This window comes from Cyphomyrmex costatus, unplaced genomic scaffold (assembly GCF_001594065.2).
Source record: "Cyphomyrmex costatus isolate MS0001 unplaced genomic scaffold, Ccosl1.0 scaffold13, whole genome shotgun sequence".
Classification (NCBI taxonomy): Eukaryota; Metazoa; Arthropoda; class Insecta; order Hymenoptera; family Formicidae; genus Cyphomyrmex; species Cyphomyrmex costatus.
Genome location: NW_017275282.1, coordinates 397,514 through 418,251, shown reverse-complemented (window position 1 = coordinate 418,251; position 20,738 = coordinate 397,514). Strand labels below are relative to the sequence as shown.

Below are 20,738 nucleotides of genomic sequence, written 5' to 3'. Positions count from 1 at the left end.
GCTTAAATAACGTAAGTTTCGGTGTGATTTTGCGTACATATCTAGTTCTACAAACTGTGCGTCAAAATCATTTTCAATTTTTAAATGTATACTTAAACTGAACTGGTGTAACAATATTACAAATTACAGTAGATGTTATAATTCTTTTTAATGTTCATACAATATTACAGTAACATATTAAATAATGTTACGTAATCATATATAATATTATCAAGAGTGGACGCATATATATAACCGCATCCATCAATATTTCAAGAATATTATTTAATACCTTATAATTTTAGCAAAATGTTTTTAAAATGTTACATTTAATATTTTTGATATTAAATTCTTAATATTAAATAATATTATGCGCCTCTTAAGGCAATATGTTTTTGAAAAAAACATGTTAATATGAAATTTCTCAACTGTTTTATTTTGACAACTATATATAATGATTAAAAGAATTTATTATGATGTAACAAAACTTCTTGCATCATGGAATTTACTGAAAGATTAAAAGTATACTTCATAATGTATTATGATAAGTAAAATCTTTAATTTGTAAATGGATGATTCCTTAGAAAGTATTTCTTAAATCTACGATTAATTGAAAGGCAATATGAGAAAGGTGCCGAGTAAACGTAGTCTTACAAAATTGCCACTCTCGCGGCTGCCGCAGAAACCGTACGGATTCTGTTGCGAGGAGAAGGATCAGGATCCTGAAAAACGCTATGATATGAGAAACCCGCCGTTTGCGTCATCCTTGACGAATGTCGTTCTGAGTAACGGCGGACCCGGAGTGAAATTTCGTGTACAGGACATCGGTCCGCCGCCGTATCCTATTCAACGCAGAATTCTCGATGCTAAAGGTAGAGCTTATCTAGGACGGTGCAGACGATGTCGGGGTCCCCTACGATGGTTCCTAGAGGATGAAATTGCGCTCGCGCGCGAGTTCCTCGCTAAGGAGAAACGTGATAATTACAATGCAACTGTCAAAAGGAATTTAATGATTGCTAAACGAAAGGGTGATACTTCTCGAAATACGAAGCAATTTGATTAAATCTTAATTTTTATCACGTATTTTAATAAAAATTGAATTGTTTTTATATAATTTTTTTTTATATAACGTATCTCACACATTACTTATACATTAATGAAATTTTTTAACAGCATGAAATGTTACTTATATACTACATTATTAAGATATACATATGTATAATTAATATTTTGAATGTGTATTACATATAATCATTACTATAGTGCCATTTATGTGTAATTAAATATACTTAGTGATACTAATTATATAACTGAAAAAGTATTTTTTATATACATGATTGAAAATCATTAATATTAGATTCTTTAAATTAATAAAGCCAGAGCACGCAGCAGTCGTAAAAAAAGGAATTTGAAGATTGACTTCTGAAATTACCAGAATACTCAACAATTCAAGAAATAATAAATATATGTTGTTTTTCAAAGAAAAATCCGTTATACACTACAACAAAACTGTAACAAAAAATATTTTACAAAGATTAAAATAAATATGAATGATGAAATTTCATGTATTAGTAAATTGCAAAGTATATAAATGCGGATAATTATAAAACGCGATAGAATATCTTGAAATGTTTATTAGAAAAATATATTTTAATAGAATACAAATATAATTTATACAGCTTTGCCTGTCATCCACTATAATCATAATGTTATACATATTAATAAAGAACTGTAGGCAGAAATAAGGGAGCAATACATGGCATAGGATACAAAATGAATTCACAATTCACATTTGATTTAATATATATGTATACCTATGGTTTTAATATATATCTGAAAAATGTATACAACGTAATAACGACACAAAAAGCAGCTTTTCTTTCTCTCTAATTACGTTTTAGATATCACTTTACAATTTCCTCATAATGTTAAAAAAAACTTTAAGTCACATACAATCACGTTTGAACGCTACCTGTTTTATATGCTGCGTAATTATAATATTGCGAAAACAACTTTTAGATATTATTTTATAGAATCGTGCATTTGTTGAAAACAAAAAATAACTGCATATATATTTCGCTTCTTAGCAATCAAATAGCATTAAAAATTGCCTCAAATATTTGGTTATATAGTTATCAAATATATACTATGTCAAACAAGTAAAACTTTAATTTGCTTATTATAATGATCAAAAAACAGTTATAAGAATAGTATTATATTATTGTAATAATGTTAATATTGTTTCAATAAAGAAAAATTTAGTTATCTCAAGTTGAAAATAGAAAACTGGAAAGATATTAATTTAATAAAAAAAGTATTTCTTATAAAAAAGAATCAGGAATGTCAAAAAGAACAGTATTAATTATTCAATATTATACGATTAACAAGTTAATCATCATTAAATATAAAAATAATGTAATTCACAGCTATCGATTAAGCAAATTAATCTTTGGTTGTATATTTGGTGTAACGTGTATTGTAGTAGCACATGTAGTAAATTTATAAGAAATGCGGCATATTTGTGTCGCTTATATATATATATATATATATATAAAGAAGAAAAACTGAACTTTTTCGCTATACGTTATATATAGCTTTTTGGTTAAATATGCATTATACTTATGTAAACATAGTAAGAAATTACGGCAAATAAAAATAATCTTTTGAAAAAACTACGTTGTACAAATTCTTATACTGTAAGTTTATACGTACGTACATAATGTGCATATTAATTTGCAATACGCATCCATTATATCATAAAATTACACCATCTATTTAGGAATGTCCTCAGAGATACCAAGCACCTCGTCAGTTTCGTTTTTATCGTCGAGAACTGCTTGTACATAGGAAGCCACGACAGCGGCTACAATTGTCTCCGTATGTGACGTTTTTGGTGTCAAAGAACATTTTGCTTCTGTTTCGCTTTTGCTTTCATTTGGCTCGTTTTCAGAAATACGAAGCATATCCTCTGACTGTTTTTCTGAATGACTACGTTGTGTACTTGGCTCAGTCTTAATTATGGGCGATTCCACTGTAGAAGATAATTCCGAGGAAGAATCTGTGTTCCCAGAATGAGTTTCAAAACCATTGTTTATACTTTCATGAATGACTCCGTTCTTTGTTGGACTTTGCTTTTGAATATGTTCGAAATTTATTTGTTCTTTTGATAAGCACGATACCGTTTCTAAAATTTCAGATCTTGAAGACTCGTTTGCTTCAGATTCCATCTTAATGCATACTTTTTGTTCCTCATTCTTAGCTTGACTAGTATGGAATTGTACGTCCTGAGGGTGTTCTTCAGTCGTTACAGATAAAACCTTGTTCGATTCTAGATCATCAATGTCTCTTTTTACATTAAATAAATTTGCATCATTAATTTTCTGTGATTCTAGATCGTCAGTGGCATTTTTTATCATACTCTCAACTATTTCGTCAATGCTAAGTTCTTTTACATTGGACGAGGATGCTATTAAACATGGTGCAATAGAAGTACTTGCACTAGAAGTCATTTCACTTTTAACCTCGACATCTAAATCCTTCTCCTTTTCGACTTGATTGATAATTTCTTTTAATATTGAGGAAGTACATTCTACAATTGTAATTTCAGAACTGTCATCTACGTTATCTTTGATTTCGCTAAAGCTTGTAATTTGCTGGTCTTCGCATTTCTCATCTATATCAGGGTTAATCAATTCAATAGATGCTACTTCATTAATTTCAAGCTTTTTCATTTGGTTAATGCATTCCACATCCATTTGACTGAATAATGTTTCTTTATCCTTTACTAGTTGATCATCATGTAATGTTGTTTTTTGTATTTCCTTATCGACAGTATTATTTTCAGCAATATTTTTATCTTCTGTATCGGTTATTTCTATAACTACTGGAATATTTTCACATTCAGATAAAAGATCAATAATATTTGTTCCGTTTAGACATAATCGAACGTGCATTGGGTCGTCTTCGTTAAGAGTTTCAAACTGGAACATTGTAGCTCCTTCGGCGGCGAGTTCCTTAAATTTGTTGCAAGCTTCTTCACTCCATGCAACAATGTTGTTTGGTTTTTCCAGTGTGCATCGTTTCGATAAAATGGGAATATTCACGATATCCTCCGGCAGCACTCGCAAGTCCTCCGTAACCGCAGAATTGCCGTAATCCATGTACAAGACATCCGTACCTTCTTTACAATGCGCGACTATCTTTGCCCTGTACCAATAACCGTCCTCGGGATATCGAGCTGCACAGACTGTACCCACGTCGAAGCTATTTAACGTCAGAAAACTTTCTGCATCTCGTAGACGATCCGACATTACTTCCAGTTCGCTTATACTGCTTTCGGCTTGAATCCAGAACTCGTTCAGATTATTGATGTGACTGACTACCACATTCGGTGAATTCTCTTCACCGAGCGGTGGCAATCTCTCCTCGATAACCGGCGAATTTCGCTCGCACATATTACCAAGAATGTCAGCGACATTTTGGCCGTCCAATGTTAGTTTCACCAACGACGTCTCTTGGTCTTTCAGAACGTCTAGGAGGAAAATTGTCGCGCCGTCTGCAGCCAATTTGATGAATTCTTCACGTGCCTGCTCAGACCATTCCGCGACTTGCAATGGCAATTCTAAGCAGCATTTTCGCGACAAAGGCGGTATACTCGCTAGATCTTCTGGAATGGCGCGAATTTCGGTGGATGTTGCAGAATTTCCGTAATCAATGTATATGACTTGCGTGCCATTATCGTCATAAGAGACAATGCGCGCTCTGTACCATTGTTCGTCCTCAGGATACTTTGCGACACACAGTAAACCTTCTTTCCTTTCTTCAATCTTTGAGAACATATCGGCGACCATAAATCTATCCGCCATCACTTCTAAATCAGCAACCGATTTTTCTTCCTGAACCCAAAACTCGTTCGGTGAATTAATGTGACACACGAAGGCTGAGTGCGGATCAAGTTCAAGATCGACTATCTCATTTACGAGTTCTTGCTCGGTATTAATTATGATGGCGTGTTTCTCTTCGACTAACGTCTCGCTGACGCTCTTGTTGTCTATAAACAGTTCTACACGCTTAGGCATAGTATCTGCTACTATCAGAGCCTGACTCTCCACTGACATTACTAAATTCTTGAATCTCTCGCAAGTCGCCTCATTCCAATCCTCCGTATCTACAGGAATAACATCGAGTCTGCATTTAAATGCAAATGCTTCTAGGTTCTTCCAGTCATCCGGCATCTGTCGAATGTTACTTGGTTTGTTGTCTACGACATCAGTATTGCCATAGTCTATGAATCGAACAGTTATGATATCTTCATCAGCGTCTAATACCTCCGCGCGGTACCAGAGATCGTCAATTGAGTAAACGGCAACACACAAAGTGCCTTCTTCCGGTATACCATCGATCGTCAAAAAATTCGGAACCTCTAACTGAAGTTGTTCTTGTTTTTCATTAAGAGACGTAGTCTCATCTATACGCTGCAACCAGAACTGACTTGGAGAATCCACATGAGATACACATACGTCGAATATGCCAGGTGTTGTTTCGTATATCTGAGATGCTGGTTGAGATGCTAATTCAGATGTTTGTTCTATTTTTACTAGATTCAACGAACGGAATTTATCACTAAGCTTTTCTCCATTTTCAATTAGATCAACGATCCAATTTTGGTGTACGTTGTAAAATGTAGCCATAAAATCTTTACCTATTAAATGAGATTGCAATATATCGTTCTGTTCAGCTTCAGTGCCAGTAAGGGATACGGACAATGATACATTTATGGCTAATTGATGGGGTTCATAAAACTGCGGTTCCAAAACCATGACCGAATCTAATGCAACTTCCTCATTGTTGCCATAGTCAATATAATTTACATAGGCCGTCGTTTCAGTAAAACTAATGATTTTTCCTCTGTACCATTGGCCGTCATTTGTATATTTCGTCGCGCATAATGAATGAATTTCGGGTTTGAGTCTTTGTCCAGAATTAGTATAATATTGTTCAAGATCTTTCAATAGTTTAGCCTCAACATCCACATCTAAAGATCGTTGCAACCAGATGCTAGCAGAATGATCCATAGAAGATACAGCGACATTTTGAGTTGAACTTAGAATGGGCATTGCACATACGGGTGATATCTTCTCTTCAGTATTCATTATGCCATTACCGAATAGATCGTACAACTTTACCATAAGTCTACACAAACAAAAGATGTTAATATCTATTAATCAGAAACTTATTCGTATATTTATAATTGCAGCAAAATTTACAAACCTGTTATTATTGACTTCTTCCACATAAATTAATACTTCTGTACCTTCAAGTTCTTTCAATTGTTTTTCTGCATTGGGCAACGCTGGTACATTTTGTAAAGAGCATTCTAATGCTTGGTTCTGCATGACTGCGAGCTCTCTAGGTAAAGCTAAAGCCTGGACCATTAACATTATCATATTAATGATAGAAACTAATAAATATTAAAATTATTTATTCATAATTTACAATTTCTACCAGGTTCAATATGTCGTAATCTCATACTGTGACATGATGTATGGTATTAACTCGCTCCGTGAAATCGATACAACTTATAGTTTTTATAAATATTTGTCTATAAAAACTCACATTATTCAAAATTTCATCGTACGTCCCGGTATCAATGAGCTTTACGTCAAACCCGACGGACCGTGTACAGTTAATTACTACAGCTCGCCTCCATGTTCCATTTGTATTGACTAAACAACCCGCGCCAATACATAATTCGCGGGTTGATAATCGTAGCATCACCTGATATTATCGTAACTTCTCTTTATCAATAAAATTCGCTTGAGTTCATGCGATCAATCGTTAAGTTGAGGAGATGTAAGTTATTTCAATGTTAAAATTGTTATTTTAAGAAATTTTAATATTATGATGAAATATTTATAAGGATATTACGTTATGATTGATTTTTATTTAGGTGTTAATACCATACATCGTGCAATGATATTCAAGATATTTTATTTTGGGATTGGAATTAAATATTATTAAAGTTTTTAGAAAGGTACAATTAAATTCATTCACGTCGGGCTGTCATTGTTGTTACATGATTAATCAGATTTATGGCGTTAGTTATCTTTTGTATGTTAACAAGAGATTAAATTTTTATATACATGAAATATTTTCTTTTCCATCACCGGTACTTACATTTAATAATCATAAAGTTCCAGAAATAATTTCAAATTTGTTCAATCGTTTAGGAAATTGAAAAAAAATTGCTAAATACATTTTGCTTATTACTAAATAATGACAAATACCATAGCTTGTTATTTTAAGACCAGCCGTTAGTTTACGTTTGTTAAAAAATGGAAAGATACTTTAATTTTCTCTATATTTTACGAGCGATATGTATGACAGAATCTGATTCGCGGCTAAAATAGACTTGTACTAATACCTTTGTATCTTTATCAGCCATATATTGATCGACAATGTTTTCACATTTTATGGCAGATGGAAGCTGAACATAAAACTGTGTTGTAGTTTCTACATTAGAAATTCTCATTTTGAGAGTTTGACCACTTAAAAGACTTATGTCCACCCTTTCTACATCAATGAGCTCGTTTCCTTTTATATTACCTGTATCTGCAGTTAAAATATACAAAATATAATGATGACCTTTTGTATAATGTTTATTATAATATAACAACTTTTATCATGTGCATAATATAAATGTTTTTTTTAGAGCGCACTGGTCTAATTATGCATGTTAGAAATCATTGAAATATAAAACAGATTTTAAAATAATTCTTACCGTTAACTGTTTCAATTAAGGTTTTTGTAAAGGCAGCAAGATTTTGTTGTACTAATATACTACCCACATCTTGTCCATTTCGATTTAATGAAATTACATATAAATCGTCTTTAAAACTATGGAATGTGCATTTATATTTGTCAGCATTAAAGCATCTGTCAAGCGCATCATTATCCACTTCGGACCAATTCGTATTATTATTATTAGGTACGATATCTTTTAAGGAACACAGCACTGCTAATTTGGACAGCTGCATGAATTTCTTCTCGACAGGATAGATATTATGTCGATCTACGATTGCGTAATTTCCAAAATCTATATACTGAACTACGAATACATCTTTTTTAGCATCAATACTCATAACTTCCGCTCGATAAAAAGCTTTATCTTCAGAAAATATAGCTATGACTGCTGAACCGATCTAAAAAAAAAAAGAAGAAACAGTTATATTTTTGTATTCGACTACAGTACTGTTTTTCATAAATATAGATGAATCTGTTCTTAGAATAAAAATAGTAAATTTGATAAAGTAGATTAAATATATGAGAACAGTAATTACCTCCAATTTGTATGTCACAGGTTTACTATTAGCACATATTTTTTGAATATCGCTCATCATTGTTTTAAATTCTGCTTCTTTAGATAATAGTTGACAATATAACTTATTAGGATTAATAAACCATGTCACGACTATATCATGTTTAGATTCAGGCTCGTATAAAGTTGTTTGCCATTTTAAGTCAGGAGGAGCATATTCTGTAACTATTCTGTTTTCTGTCACAATATTAAATGCTTTTTTATTTGTTGCAATTTGTTCCATTTTCGACGAATTTGCGATTGTGCCAAACTCTTCATTTATATAATTAGTATTCGGTACATTATCAACAACTTCACATAATAGTACTTCATATATTTCATTTTCTTCAGAAACAAATTTCACCTGTAAAGATTTCCCTTCGGTCTTCTCCAAGAAAATCGCATATTGATTTTCTTCATTGTCCATATTTGCCAATCCGAGCAGTTTACAATGTATTGCTTGCATTGGTAATTTTAGAAATTCTTCTAAAATGACTTTAATATTCATAAAATCGACTGATTCAGTATTTCCATAGTCGACAAATTCCACAGTTACGCTGCTCTCTTCTACAGATTTTATTACTGCTCTGTACCATTTAAGATCCTCTGAATATTGAGCAATACAATATGTACCACTTTGTATTTCGGAAGCTTGCATTATATCTCCACCATTCTCATAAGTTGCAGCAATAAGTTCCATGACAGAGTTTAATTCTAAGCAATCAGGACTTAACTGAATAAAAAAGTCCGATGGACTGTTAAGAAATACAAGTTCACAATTCTTTACAGAATCAAGAGTAATATCAATTTTCTTAAGTTGAGATTTTTTGCTAACAGCAATATTGTCCTGTAGCTCGTTATTTATATCATTCGTATCCCATGATTCACAATCAGTTGTCTGTAAATAATATTAATGCAATATTATGCACATGTAATATTTTATAAAATATTGATATATCTATCAAACAAGTTATACAATTCATAATACTTCAAATATTTAATTATAATTTTTTTCCTCTACCTGATTGTATACAGTCTCACTTGTATTGTCTTCTTTCTTGAATTTATTGTTGCTGTCATAGACATCTATATTCAATAAAATATATTATAAGAAAAATCACATTTTTATATTATACATTAAACATTAAATATTTATATTTGTAAAAATTGAATACCATTAAATTTCTCGTTTCTATAATTAGTCTTATAAGGTGGCTTTTTGTCATTCCAATTTGAAGTTTGCCATTTGCCCGATGCTCCACCATCACGGCTTCCTCGGCTATCATTAAAATCATTACGTTTAAAACCACCTTTTCCTCGTCTATCATTATCTTTGGACGAAGTATCTGAATCTTTATCGCTATTTTTTTCAGAATTGTAACGGTTGTATCTCCTTTCGTTACCAGAGAATCTATTTCCATTATCGCGAGTTCCTCTATTAAATGAACCTCTGTTAAATGAATTTACATCACCCTCATCGTATTTGTTATACGATTTTTCTCTATCAAATCTATTGTTCGTTGGTTTGTCTCTAATAAATCGATCGTTCTGTGAACTGTCACGATAGGGATAGGCGCCGGCTCTTTCACGTCGATTATCGTACTGTTTTTCCTGAGACGATTCATCTCTCCAACTATTTGATTTATTATCTTGGAAAGGTTTAGCATTTTGATTACGATTCCAAGAATCCATGTTATTTCTTTTATTATATTTATCTTTATTTTCACTGTAAAAGAAATAAAGCTGTATTAAAATAATTTTTATTTAAATATAACAAATTTATTTAGTAACAAAAAATAACTACATTTAAAAATTATGAATTATATTGAACAGTTATGAAAAGAATTAACAAATCATTAAAAATTAAAACAAAATTTAATATAACATACAATTATATCAAATAATTGTATCATAAAATGCCAATATTGTTTAATGGAGATATATAAGTATTTTATAGCTTAACTCAAACTATGATAATTTTATCATAATAAAATATACACATGTTACGCATTTTCTTAGATTTTTATATGAAACTTGCAATATAATAAATTGCATCACTATTATCAATATCTTATTTAATAATTTTATTATAAAGCTTGTAAATAATCATAAATATATTACAATAATTCGTGAAAAGAAACGTTTGTTTTAAATTGTAGTATCGATATTGAATTTTAATATCGATATCGTTTCAAATTATATATTACCTTTGAAATTCATTCTTTACAGGATGCTGAACATCTTCATTTGTAGAATTATCAGTTTTATCGCAGAATATATTGTTTAATAATTGAGGATGAACGCTTCTCATTGTATCAAATTCGAATAAATCAACTAATAGGCCATTAGGTTGTGCAGCAACTACTTTCATGTAAAAACGTTTCTCGAGTGTTAATCTTTCAAAATGGTTGGAGACTTCTTGATCTAACGAAAGTACCTCATAGCCATTCAACGCACATTGTATGGCTTGTGCAGGTAATTTTGTTACTAAGTCACCATGAATTACACGAAGGGATATTACAGGTAATACCTCTTCGTTTCCATAATCAACATATACTACTTTGACTTTGTCTCCAATAATGCCAAGAATTTGTGCACGATACCTAAGAAAAAAAAAAGATACATAGCAGTTATTATCAACTCGGAAAATAATAGTATAAAACACATTGTGACATTTGAAAACATACCATTGTGAATCGTATAAAGCAGCACAGGGTTGTCCTGTTTTCAATTGTGCTATATTTAAAGTAGACGCGGTTTTGGTATATTGCGTTAGGCCAGCCATTATTGACTCGAGAGACTTTACTCCACTGTCCAGTTGTACAAAGAATTTTTTGCACGATTCTACATAAGAAACGTAAACAACTTCCTGGAAATCTTTTGCTAATCGTTTCAATTGTGGATATGAATATGTTACCGGCACCATTGTAACTGGTTCTGGGAATGCTTTTTTCAGCAGATCCTTTATATTAACACCATTGTCGTACAAGTCGCCATACTGAATCAACGGTGGTCCTTCAGGTGGACGGACATGTAGAATAAGTAATCTTCTGTACACTAGTTCCTTAAAGTACTCTTTCATCTCTTGTGTGATAATTAATTCTTTTAAGCCGCTTAATGTAAATCGAATGGAGAGCACTTTAGGATTAATATATTCAGGTGGCAATTGAAAAATATCTGTATACGGTAAAATTTCTGTATGGCCAAAATCAACATAATAGAGTTTGCATTTATGCTCCATAACAGACATTACAACCGCCCGACATAGTACTCCATCTTCTCCAGAATCCTTGTATCGTCCCAAGCAAACTGATCCTGGTAGTGGTGGTTCTTGCAAGGGTTTTTTTGAATGATTGTTTATCTCAGTCATGAGACGAGTCAGTACATCGTTTGCGCTTTCAACTTGTATAGAAAATTTTTGTGGGCCATCTTCTACGTGCGATATGAATACTTCATAACGTGAGCCCACCTCTAATACTCGTGATTTAAACACGAGCGCTTCTTGAACAGGTGGTGGTGGTGGTGGTGGTGGTTGTGGTTGTGGTGGCGATGGATGCTGCAGTATTGGTTGAACAATATGTTTAGGTTGATTTACATTAGGAGAAAAAGTCTTGTGGTACATTCCTTGTACATTGACATTATGATTTGGATTTTGCATCATTGGCATGGCTGCAAAATTCATATTGCCCTTATTTTGTTGATGATATGGCATTTGTTGAAGCATTCGAGATTGCGGTGTACGTTTTGGTCTAAAAATGAAAAATTATTTAATATAATTAACAAAAAATTTATTTAATATAGTAACAAAAAAAAAGAAAATAGTCTTTAATCTTCTGTTTGCAATATTTAATTTTGTTAAAACAATATGAATGTTATATAGTTGGTTCTTATATTTAAAATTACCTTAAAATATCATAAGATAATCAAAGGGCTATACACATATTAACATCTTAAGACTATTTGAGACTGTCTTATAATAAGAACCGACTACATACTAACCTTTGAATTTTAATGCAGATTTTAATAGTGTTTCAGATTGTATAAAAAGCTAAAAGAGTTTTTGCGCATACTTGTGCAAACTTTTTGCTATGATAGAAATCATATTGTATATTTATTTTTTTTATAGATTTAAACTTATTTATTATAAGTAAAATTTAGATCAATAAATCAAAGCATGATTTTTATTTTCAGTCAAAGCAGATTTTAGTATTTAATAATGTTCTCATATATAAAGCAATTAAATTGAAAAATGCATTTGTAAATTTGCATATGAACATTCTTAAGTATTAAGGGGGCATCATATACGTTTGTTGATTTAAAAAAAAATCGATTTTTTAAAATGCATTTTTCGACAGTTTAAACCTTCAAAAATATCGTCTTAAAACCGTTTTTTGAAATTCCAATAAGTAAAGAAGTTACAACACATTTTGACCCAGAAATTGACAATAGAGTAAAGCTGTTTAAAAACTTTAAACGCGTTTTTTTCTCAAAACCATGTTTTTAAAATCGGTTACAATAACTTGAAAACGGATTCACTAATTTGTCTTTTTTTTTTATTACTGAAAACTTATGAAATTTACTTGTCGTTGTCGTATCCAATTTTTAAAATTCAAATTCTTTCTATTTTTTTTTAAACAAACAAAATTTTTTGTCGAAAATTGGCACTTTAACTTTAAAAGTTCGCCATTTTGTTTAAAATTCGAATTTTAAAAATTGGATACGACAATGGCAAGGAAATTTACTCTTCTTTAAGATGCCGTTTGATTTTTGTGTTTTAGATAAACGAGTAAGGAGAAATCATTGTAATCGCGGAATCATGCGTGGCATACACGGCTAACTACACGATAATGAAGTGGAGGGATTATCCAACAAAATTACTGTAAAAAACTTTGTATGAGAATTACAAAAGGTGTACTTTGTTATATAAATAGTCCCATTTTTATATTTTGTTTCTTGGTTCTAAAAAAAATTCATGAAGAATGCCTTTTTTGAGGCTCCAAATGTAAATGCCCCCTTAAGATGACTTGATTATAAAAATAGAAATTTTTTTCTTTATTTGATTAAATTTATGTATCAGAATTTATAATCAAAAGACTAATTATATCTTCAAAGTTCTATTTGACTGGCAGAAGGTTAAAATATATCTGATTAAATCTACAAAATGTATAATATTATAAAATGTTATACCTAAACATGTCTTGCAAAGTGGCTGGTAAAGCCATACGTTCCTTGACCAATAATTCGCTAAAATCTTCGTTGTTGTACCATAGTTTAATCAGGCAATGATTATTCATCATCTGAACCAATGCTCTGTATTCATTGTAACATAAATTTTTTCTAATTGACTCAATCGTTCTATTTTCCCAAACACCATTTACAGGCAATACATTAAGCAATGTAAATTCAGTTGCCATTGCTGGATAAGCTTGTAGAGATTCTGATCCACGTATGCTGTCCAATAGATGGATATCGTTCCGTGATAGAACTTCCATGTTGCCATAGTCAATAAATTGTACGACAACTGTGTCATCAGGATGCACATTGACTATTTTTGCTCGATAGTAACCTTCGGTCTGAAATCTAGCACAGCACAATGATCCAGCCATCAATCTATTAGCTTTAGATGGACAGCCATATCCTTGATTAAACTGTTCTATCAAAGGATATATAAAATGCTCGATGGCAGTGGCTGCCTGTTTGTCCACCTGACCCCATATCTTCAGGTATACATCATCAGGTTCGACATGAGTGACGAAAACAACAAGTTCAGAGGTTAACTGCTGGCTCATATTGGCTCGCTCTGGTAACATAATTTTAGGTCAAATAACTTCTTATCTGTGTCAGTCTTCTAGGTTGTATTTCTTGCTTCCGTATGGAGACTTCTGCAAATATTAGTATAGACATAATTAGTCATAAGAAGATAATCTCTCCTTCGTTTGCAATGCGAAGGAATGAATGTTTTGATACCGCGAGTATTGAATTACGTTTTGTGCTGATTATGTACGTGCAATATGCAAGACCGAAGGACAATGTGGCAACCGGGCATTCTCATTTCGATTTGGACTAACAAATTTTGAATCACCAACAACTAGACGCGATTTTGCCATTTGTCGGTTCGCCGTTTCTAAATTATAACATTTTGACGTTACCTTTCACATGAAAATAACGTTATTTATCATGTTGCTCTCATATCTCCCAAATAATTTACAAACGCGTTCCACTTTATTCAGCCTCTATTTTTTTCTTTTCCACCCGTTTTTGCTATCGTGGTCCGGTAATTAATTACCGAAACAATCGTGTCCTTGCTGTCGACCCTTTTATCAAATGGATAAAGAAACGTAGTGTATATAACACTCCATTCGACGACGCGAATACGTAACTTCTAATAGGAGAAAAAAATTCGCAAATGCGAACGGGACACGAAGCGCCCGGATGCTGTAAAATTACCTTAATTCAATATATCTCTCGCATCGCTCTTTTTCAATCTATCTTATCACTAATGATGTAAATCCGTTATTCCAAATTACGCGAAACCACGCTCAAGCCACGCGACTTCGAAAAACTAACCACTTTTGGCGCTTATCCTTTGTTTCAATGCGGAAATCTACGAATGGATTTTTTTACGTCATTGTACGTGTGAAGAGGGCGCTAAATTCAAATGGTTCGAACAATCGATATTGAATATATATATAATAATTATATATATAGAATTATATATATAGATATATAAAATATACTTAAAAAATAAAATACTGATTATTAAAGATATAGGCCATCCGATTCTTCGTAAGAAAGAATATCTGAGATTACTGTTTAGTGAGCATTGTAAACTTCCACAATTATTGCAATTTATTAATTTTGTCCTTTCTCTCTCTCTCTCTTTCTATACGAATAATTTTTAAATATAATTACTCACACAGGATGATATTAACAAATTGCAATAATTGTAAAAGTTTACAATATAAGTGGTATTAAAATATTAAAAAACGATAACAGAAAAAAAAAAATTCGATGAATGTAATATTCAAAATAAGAGATTTCATTATCTTGCTTTTATTAGGTGTGTAATTTAGTTTTGAAGGTTTTTGTTTTTTGTAAAAAACTGATTTATTTAAACAAGATAATGAATAAATACCTAAATCAAAACATTTTAATCTCTTGCGAAACCCTAAAAACTAAATCACACTCCTAATATTATCTTTTTGTTTTATCTTTCTTTTCAAGAATTTTCCTTCAGGAATATTTTAGTGAGTGTATTTTAATCTATTTACACACAAACATATTTTGCATACATTAAAGATTAAGCATTAAGTATTCTTATAGGGGGTTTATATAATATTAAATATTTTTATAAGATTTTTTTATTTTTTTGTTTTGTTTTGGAGAATAAACTATAAATTGCCGAGAAAAATGTATCTTTTATTTCTATGTGCATTACAAGAGACGAAGATAATTCAATATTTCTAAACATTGAAGATTACAGATTTTATTCAAAACTAATGATTATTATCAATTAGTGAGTATTGCACTCGATTTTCTTAATAAATACATATTTTCTTGCTATATTCTCTTTTTATGCGCCTGTCTAAGGCATGAACACATTTTTATTAGAAACTGTAATATATATATATATTTTTTTAGAATAGCTATAGTATAATTTATCTTATTTTATACGACTAATTGTTGTCACAGCAATTTTATATTCGACACAGTAATTCTCAAAGTTAGACTTTTAAGTACATTATTCATCAACAAGTAATTAATTTGTTAATTGTAAATCCGCACTTTATAAAACTCTTACTATTTTCAATGACAACTTCATTGCTATTTTTCTCGTCTTATTATAATTATAATTAAACACATTTTGTGAGAGCAAAGAGAGAAGAATGTACTTACTGAATAAAGATAGCTACTTAATTCGAAATATTCTTAATTGTATATAAATTTCCATACATAATTGAGCAATGTAATTTGCTAGATCAATAAAATTTAAATATTGATACACTTCTAGCAAATATAATGTATGTGTGTGTGTGTGTGTGCGCGTGCGTATATACATACATATCACACACACATATACACACACCACACACACATATATATACATAATACTATCTTATTGAGCTGAATAACAATACGAAAAGTCTGGAAATGAATTGAATATTCTGAAATAAGATTGCAACAATCTCTGAATGTAAATTCGATATTTGTAGCTATGAAAGAGTGGGATGTTCCGAAATCGACGCGTCTTCTGTATCTTCTTCAAATTCGTTATCGCTGTTTAAGGACAGATGCTCTCTTAAAACTAAAGAGCGCATTTGTTCTAGAACTTGATGTAAGGAATCTGACCTCTGATCTATTCTATCGTTTAGAGGCGTAGCGTCGCCACTTGCTGTCCCACCTGCAGGTGTCTGTGGCGTATTACTAGGTGGTATAGGAGTATTTGTGCCATCTCCTGTACCTGTAAATACAGTATTCTTCACATTTGATCAAAGATAATCTTATGAACAATTTTGGAAGCAAGATATACAGTAATTTTCGCAAGAAATACAGATGACAGTATAACATGATAAAAATTGGAGACTTAATAACAGAGTCTGGCCATGAGCGATTTTATCAAAATCTTACAAGATAGAAAAGTATGTATACTATCTCACTTTAAATTATAGTGTTTCACTCTGCAGATTTTATTGGAAAACATTTTTTATTATTCCGTTAAGTGCATCTTACCCATACTATCACTTGCAGGACTAGCTGGTCGCTCTGCACCCCTTATTTCTCTCACAATCTCTTCGTCCTGTACATTGAGTCGTAATCCAGCAACTCCTTTTCTTGGAACATTATACAGATCTCTTTTGATTCTCCTTCGTCTAGAAGGATCATTTCTACGTAACTGGAGCATCGAACCAAAATCGGCAATGTAAAGAAATCCTGCAATCAACAACTCGCAGGTCCTTTTACCCTGTTTATATGCCGTTTCTAATTCAATACTTGTGCGCTGATCATATTGCCACCAACCTGTAAAAATGTACTTAAAAGCCATTTGTTTCATGTTACAATAAGAAAGAAGAGAATAAACAGATCATGCGTGTCACTCAAGTAAATTAACAGATATTATAAAAAAACTACAGCTGGGAAAATATAAAAAGAAAAATATTTTTAGTAAAATATGATTTTATTGAAAAGAAATATATTTATTTTATGTTAAGCGTTTTAGTTGTATAACATATTATTAATAATGAATTCTTTTAATTGTTAAAATATTTCATAAACTGAAAATATTTCATAGACTAGCATATATACATAATCCGCACACATTCAATTTTCATTTCTAATATTGTTTTTACTTATGCAATGCTTCTTTGCATGGGCATACGCAGGATTTCAGTCAGGAGAGGGGGCGGATAAAAAATTATATTCACACAAAATTTATTAAAATATGTCTATGTTAAAGTCAGTCTTCAAAAACTTCAGTAAACCTATTTAATATTTCTTCTTCCAGTTTCTCTTTTCGCGAGCATCATTTATTAGTATATATAGCTGATTCATTGAAGCAATTTTCCGATTGTTGGCCAATTTGATATTTTCTAACATCAACATAATAAAAAGGTGTAGTGCTAATAATGAAAAAAAGTAGTAAGTTCTAGTCAGAAAATCGTTTCAGTGAAACTATTAAAGAATCTAATTGTAAGTAAGGAATTATCAATGACAAATTCAATGGACGCACTAGTGCGCACTGCTGCATATTAAAGTCGTTGTACACTGATTTAATTTAAGTGAAATGTAAATATTTCGAATTATAAAATACATATTTTACCTAACACAGTACAATAAAGTGTATTAAGTATTTAATTGATCTTTAGGTTTAATTATAAACATATCTTTATATTAATTTGTGTACGATAGCATTAATGTATACTAATGCGCACTGAGTGCGTCCAATCGAACTTGCTATTAGTTCCTTACTAGATCTACATGTATAAATAAATTATATTAAAGAATTTTATAATAGTTGTAAAGTTGCTTTTCAGCTAAAAGCAGCCAACGATTTTCATAATTTATTTCTTTTTGCCAAATTTTAGGGGAGCAAGTACCCCCTTCCATCCTGCGTACTATCGTGCGTTTATTGTGTATAATATAGTATTGTATATAATACAATGCGGTACGTATAAACATAATTCGATATGCTGTAAAATACGGGCTTGAAATTGGATTTTCACGGGCAAATAAACTATGTATTTTATATGGTTGTAAGTATTATCGTACACCCGAGACACCCTTGCACGGAGCATCTTTTTTATCACGTTTGATATTACGTTTATAACGTGGGTTGTTCTTTCTATATTGACACTTGTTTACAAAGTCAATTACGTAAAGCATGCCACAGATCAAAAGTTCGCATTGCGCGTCCCCTAGTTTGTAAATAGTCTCCAGATCATTGCTTGTCCTCGGATCATATTTCCACCAACCTAAGAAGGGGTAGGATATCAAATTTTGTGCGCCCATGTATAAATGCTTTAAAAGAATTTGCAAACTAGAAAAATTTATACACAAAATGTAATAATAAATGAAGTATTTATAAGACTTTCTCATCAAAAGACAACACAATTGTAGAATTTAAGTGCTGACCAAAATATAATTTTCAATTAAATTAACATTTTACCATTTCGACCTTCATAAAACCACTGATATTCTTCTTCGGGATGTTCCGACTCCTTCTGAGGCTCCTCCACTTCTACCAACTGAGGTCTCTCAAGAAAATCCGGGGGAATCTCTTGACGACACATTGGGCATCGTTTGCTTTGATTAGCGACACCCTTTACACACAAATAGCAGTATATATGACTGCAAGGTAATCGCGCTGGATGAATACAAGGCTGTAGGCATACTGCACATTCTGGTACAACAGTAGGACCTAACAAAGCGACACATATATTAATATTAAATAAAAATATGATTAAAATTTTTTATTAACATGTTAAAAGATTCAATGCAGTTACTATTATATAAAAAACTTTTTAGTAAGAGATCAATGATAGTGTAACATAGGCTGTGTATTTGTTCACAGTGCTCCAGGAATTATCTCATCTTTATTGTTTATCAACTGTTAAATAACAAAGACCAAAACAAATATTAAACAAGGATAAATGGTGGCTCATAAGGACCGTGAGTATCAAATGGAACGCACCTGTAGTGAATCATTTTATTTTTATTTAATATTGGTAAATAATAAAGACATAAGTCTGTTTTTATAGCTGAACTAGTATACATTTTTTATACTTAAAATGAAATAAATATATGTATGAAATTTGACAAAAACAAGAAAGATAATTCTAATGCAGTTCACTGCAGCAATAAAAAATAAACCTACTATGTTATCTATGTATTTATGCTAAAACTCAATATTATATAAGAAAGATATAAGGCAGGTAGGTAGATATTCATAGGCCGATATTCACAATCAATTCTTATATTTAGGACTGTCTTAAGTACAGTTTTAAAATAACTACATGATCAATATTACTATTAGTATTAAGAAATATTAACAACATTATTGATTGTATATGGTTAATATTGATAGATTGAATATAGAACACAATATCTAGATTGTTTTTCGAGTATCAGTATTGTTTTTACTAGATCCATATCATAGTGCAATAGATAATATACATAAAATTAAAATAAAATATATTGTCAATAATACCGATCGTGTAAAGTTAAAAAAATACTAAATATTGATGTATACCACGTCAGTATTACTGATCAGTATTATTGACTGTATAGTCACCTTTAAGAACTGAAAATCTCACAAATCAATCAGAGGTAATCATATTATTACTTAAGATAATCTTAATATAAGTATCAACTATAAATACCAGCCACATAATCTGTTATTATTTCAGACTATATTAATTATAATGTATTAAGATTTAAGATGTTAATACAGCCTTCTGATTGATTCGTAACATCTTAAGAACGTACTCAAGATTTTAAATATAAGAATCGGTTATGAATCAACCTAAAATATACTACATATACTTTTTATATAATAATATAATATATAACTATTATTTTATATTAACGTTATACACATAATATGATTGTTATATTATATAACAGTAATCGTGTAGATATTTCTTATTTAAACTACACAATATATTATTACATAGTATATCACGGAATATATTATAGTTTTTCGGATAATTGGAATGATAATAATGGAATGATTCATCTTGAAGTGACAAGCACGTACCTTCCTTTTCCTCGGAATCCTTGTCCTTTTCTTTGATGCCTCCGCCAGATTTCTCCGGCACGTCGAGCTTCGCTTGTGCCATGATGCGGTAGATCGCACAATCTGAGCTAATAGGATCAGATTTTCATCGATGTAACCGTCCCTTGTCTA

At 31.2% G+C, this 20,738-nt stretch overlaps 3 protein-coding genes across 4 annotated transcripts; 1 reads left to right on the top strand and 2 right to left on the bottom strand.

Moving 5' to 3' along the window:
* Window positions 1-436: 436 nt before the first annotated feature.
* On the top strand, window positions 437-1,478 carry LOC108782525 (uncharacterized). 2 transcript variants are annotated; one of them, XM_018550810.1, is made up of 3 exons: window positions 437-501; window positions 597-1,007; window positions 1,356-1,478. In XM_018550810.1, exons 2-3 carry the CDS (start codon window positions 602-604, stop codon window positions 1,403-1,405), a joined length of 456 nt encoding a protein of 151 aa, XP_018406312.1. In that variant the 5' UTR covers window positions 437-501; window positions 597-601; the 3' UTR covers window positions 1,406-1,478. The 2 variants fall into 2 exon arrangements, with proteins under 2 accessions (XP_018406312.1, XP_018406311.1); XM_018550809.1 differs by having other exon boundaries at window positions 468-1,007.
* A 1,150-nt stretch (window positions 1,479-2,628) lies between these two features.
* LOC108782509 (maternal protein tudor) lies at window positions 2,629-14,145 on the bottom strand. The gene is made up of 11 exons (XM_018550789.1): window positions 13,523-14,145; window positions 11,023-12,084; window positions 10,543-10,938; window positions 9,508-10,061; window positions 9,357-9,415; window positions 8,319-9,233; window positions 7,760-8,180; window positions 7,403-7,590; window positions 6,595-6,756; window positions 6,250-6,404; window positions 2,629-6,171 (listed from the first exon to the last, which is right to left on the bottom strand). Exons 1-11 carry the CDS (start codon window positions 14,143-14,145, stop codon window positions 2,751-2,753), a joined length of 7,956 nt encoding a protein of 2,651 aa, XP_018406291.1. The 3' UTR covers window positions 2,629-2,750.
* A 2,341-nt stretch (window positions 14,146-16,486) lies between these two features.
* Window positions 16,487-20,738, bottom strand: Rnf146 (Ring finger protein 146). Its single transcript, XM_018550805.1, has 4 exons — window positions 20,589-20,738; window positions 18,999-19,250; window positions 17,066-17,353; window positions 16,487-16,796 (listed from the first exon to the last, which is right to left on the bottom strand). The coding sequence occupies exons 1-4, from the start codon at window positions 20,668-20,670 to the stop codon at window positions 16,549-16,551; spliced, it is 870 nt and encodes a 289-aa protein (XP_018406307.1). The 5' UTR covers window positions 20,671-20,738; the 3' UTR covers window positions 16,487-16,548.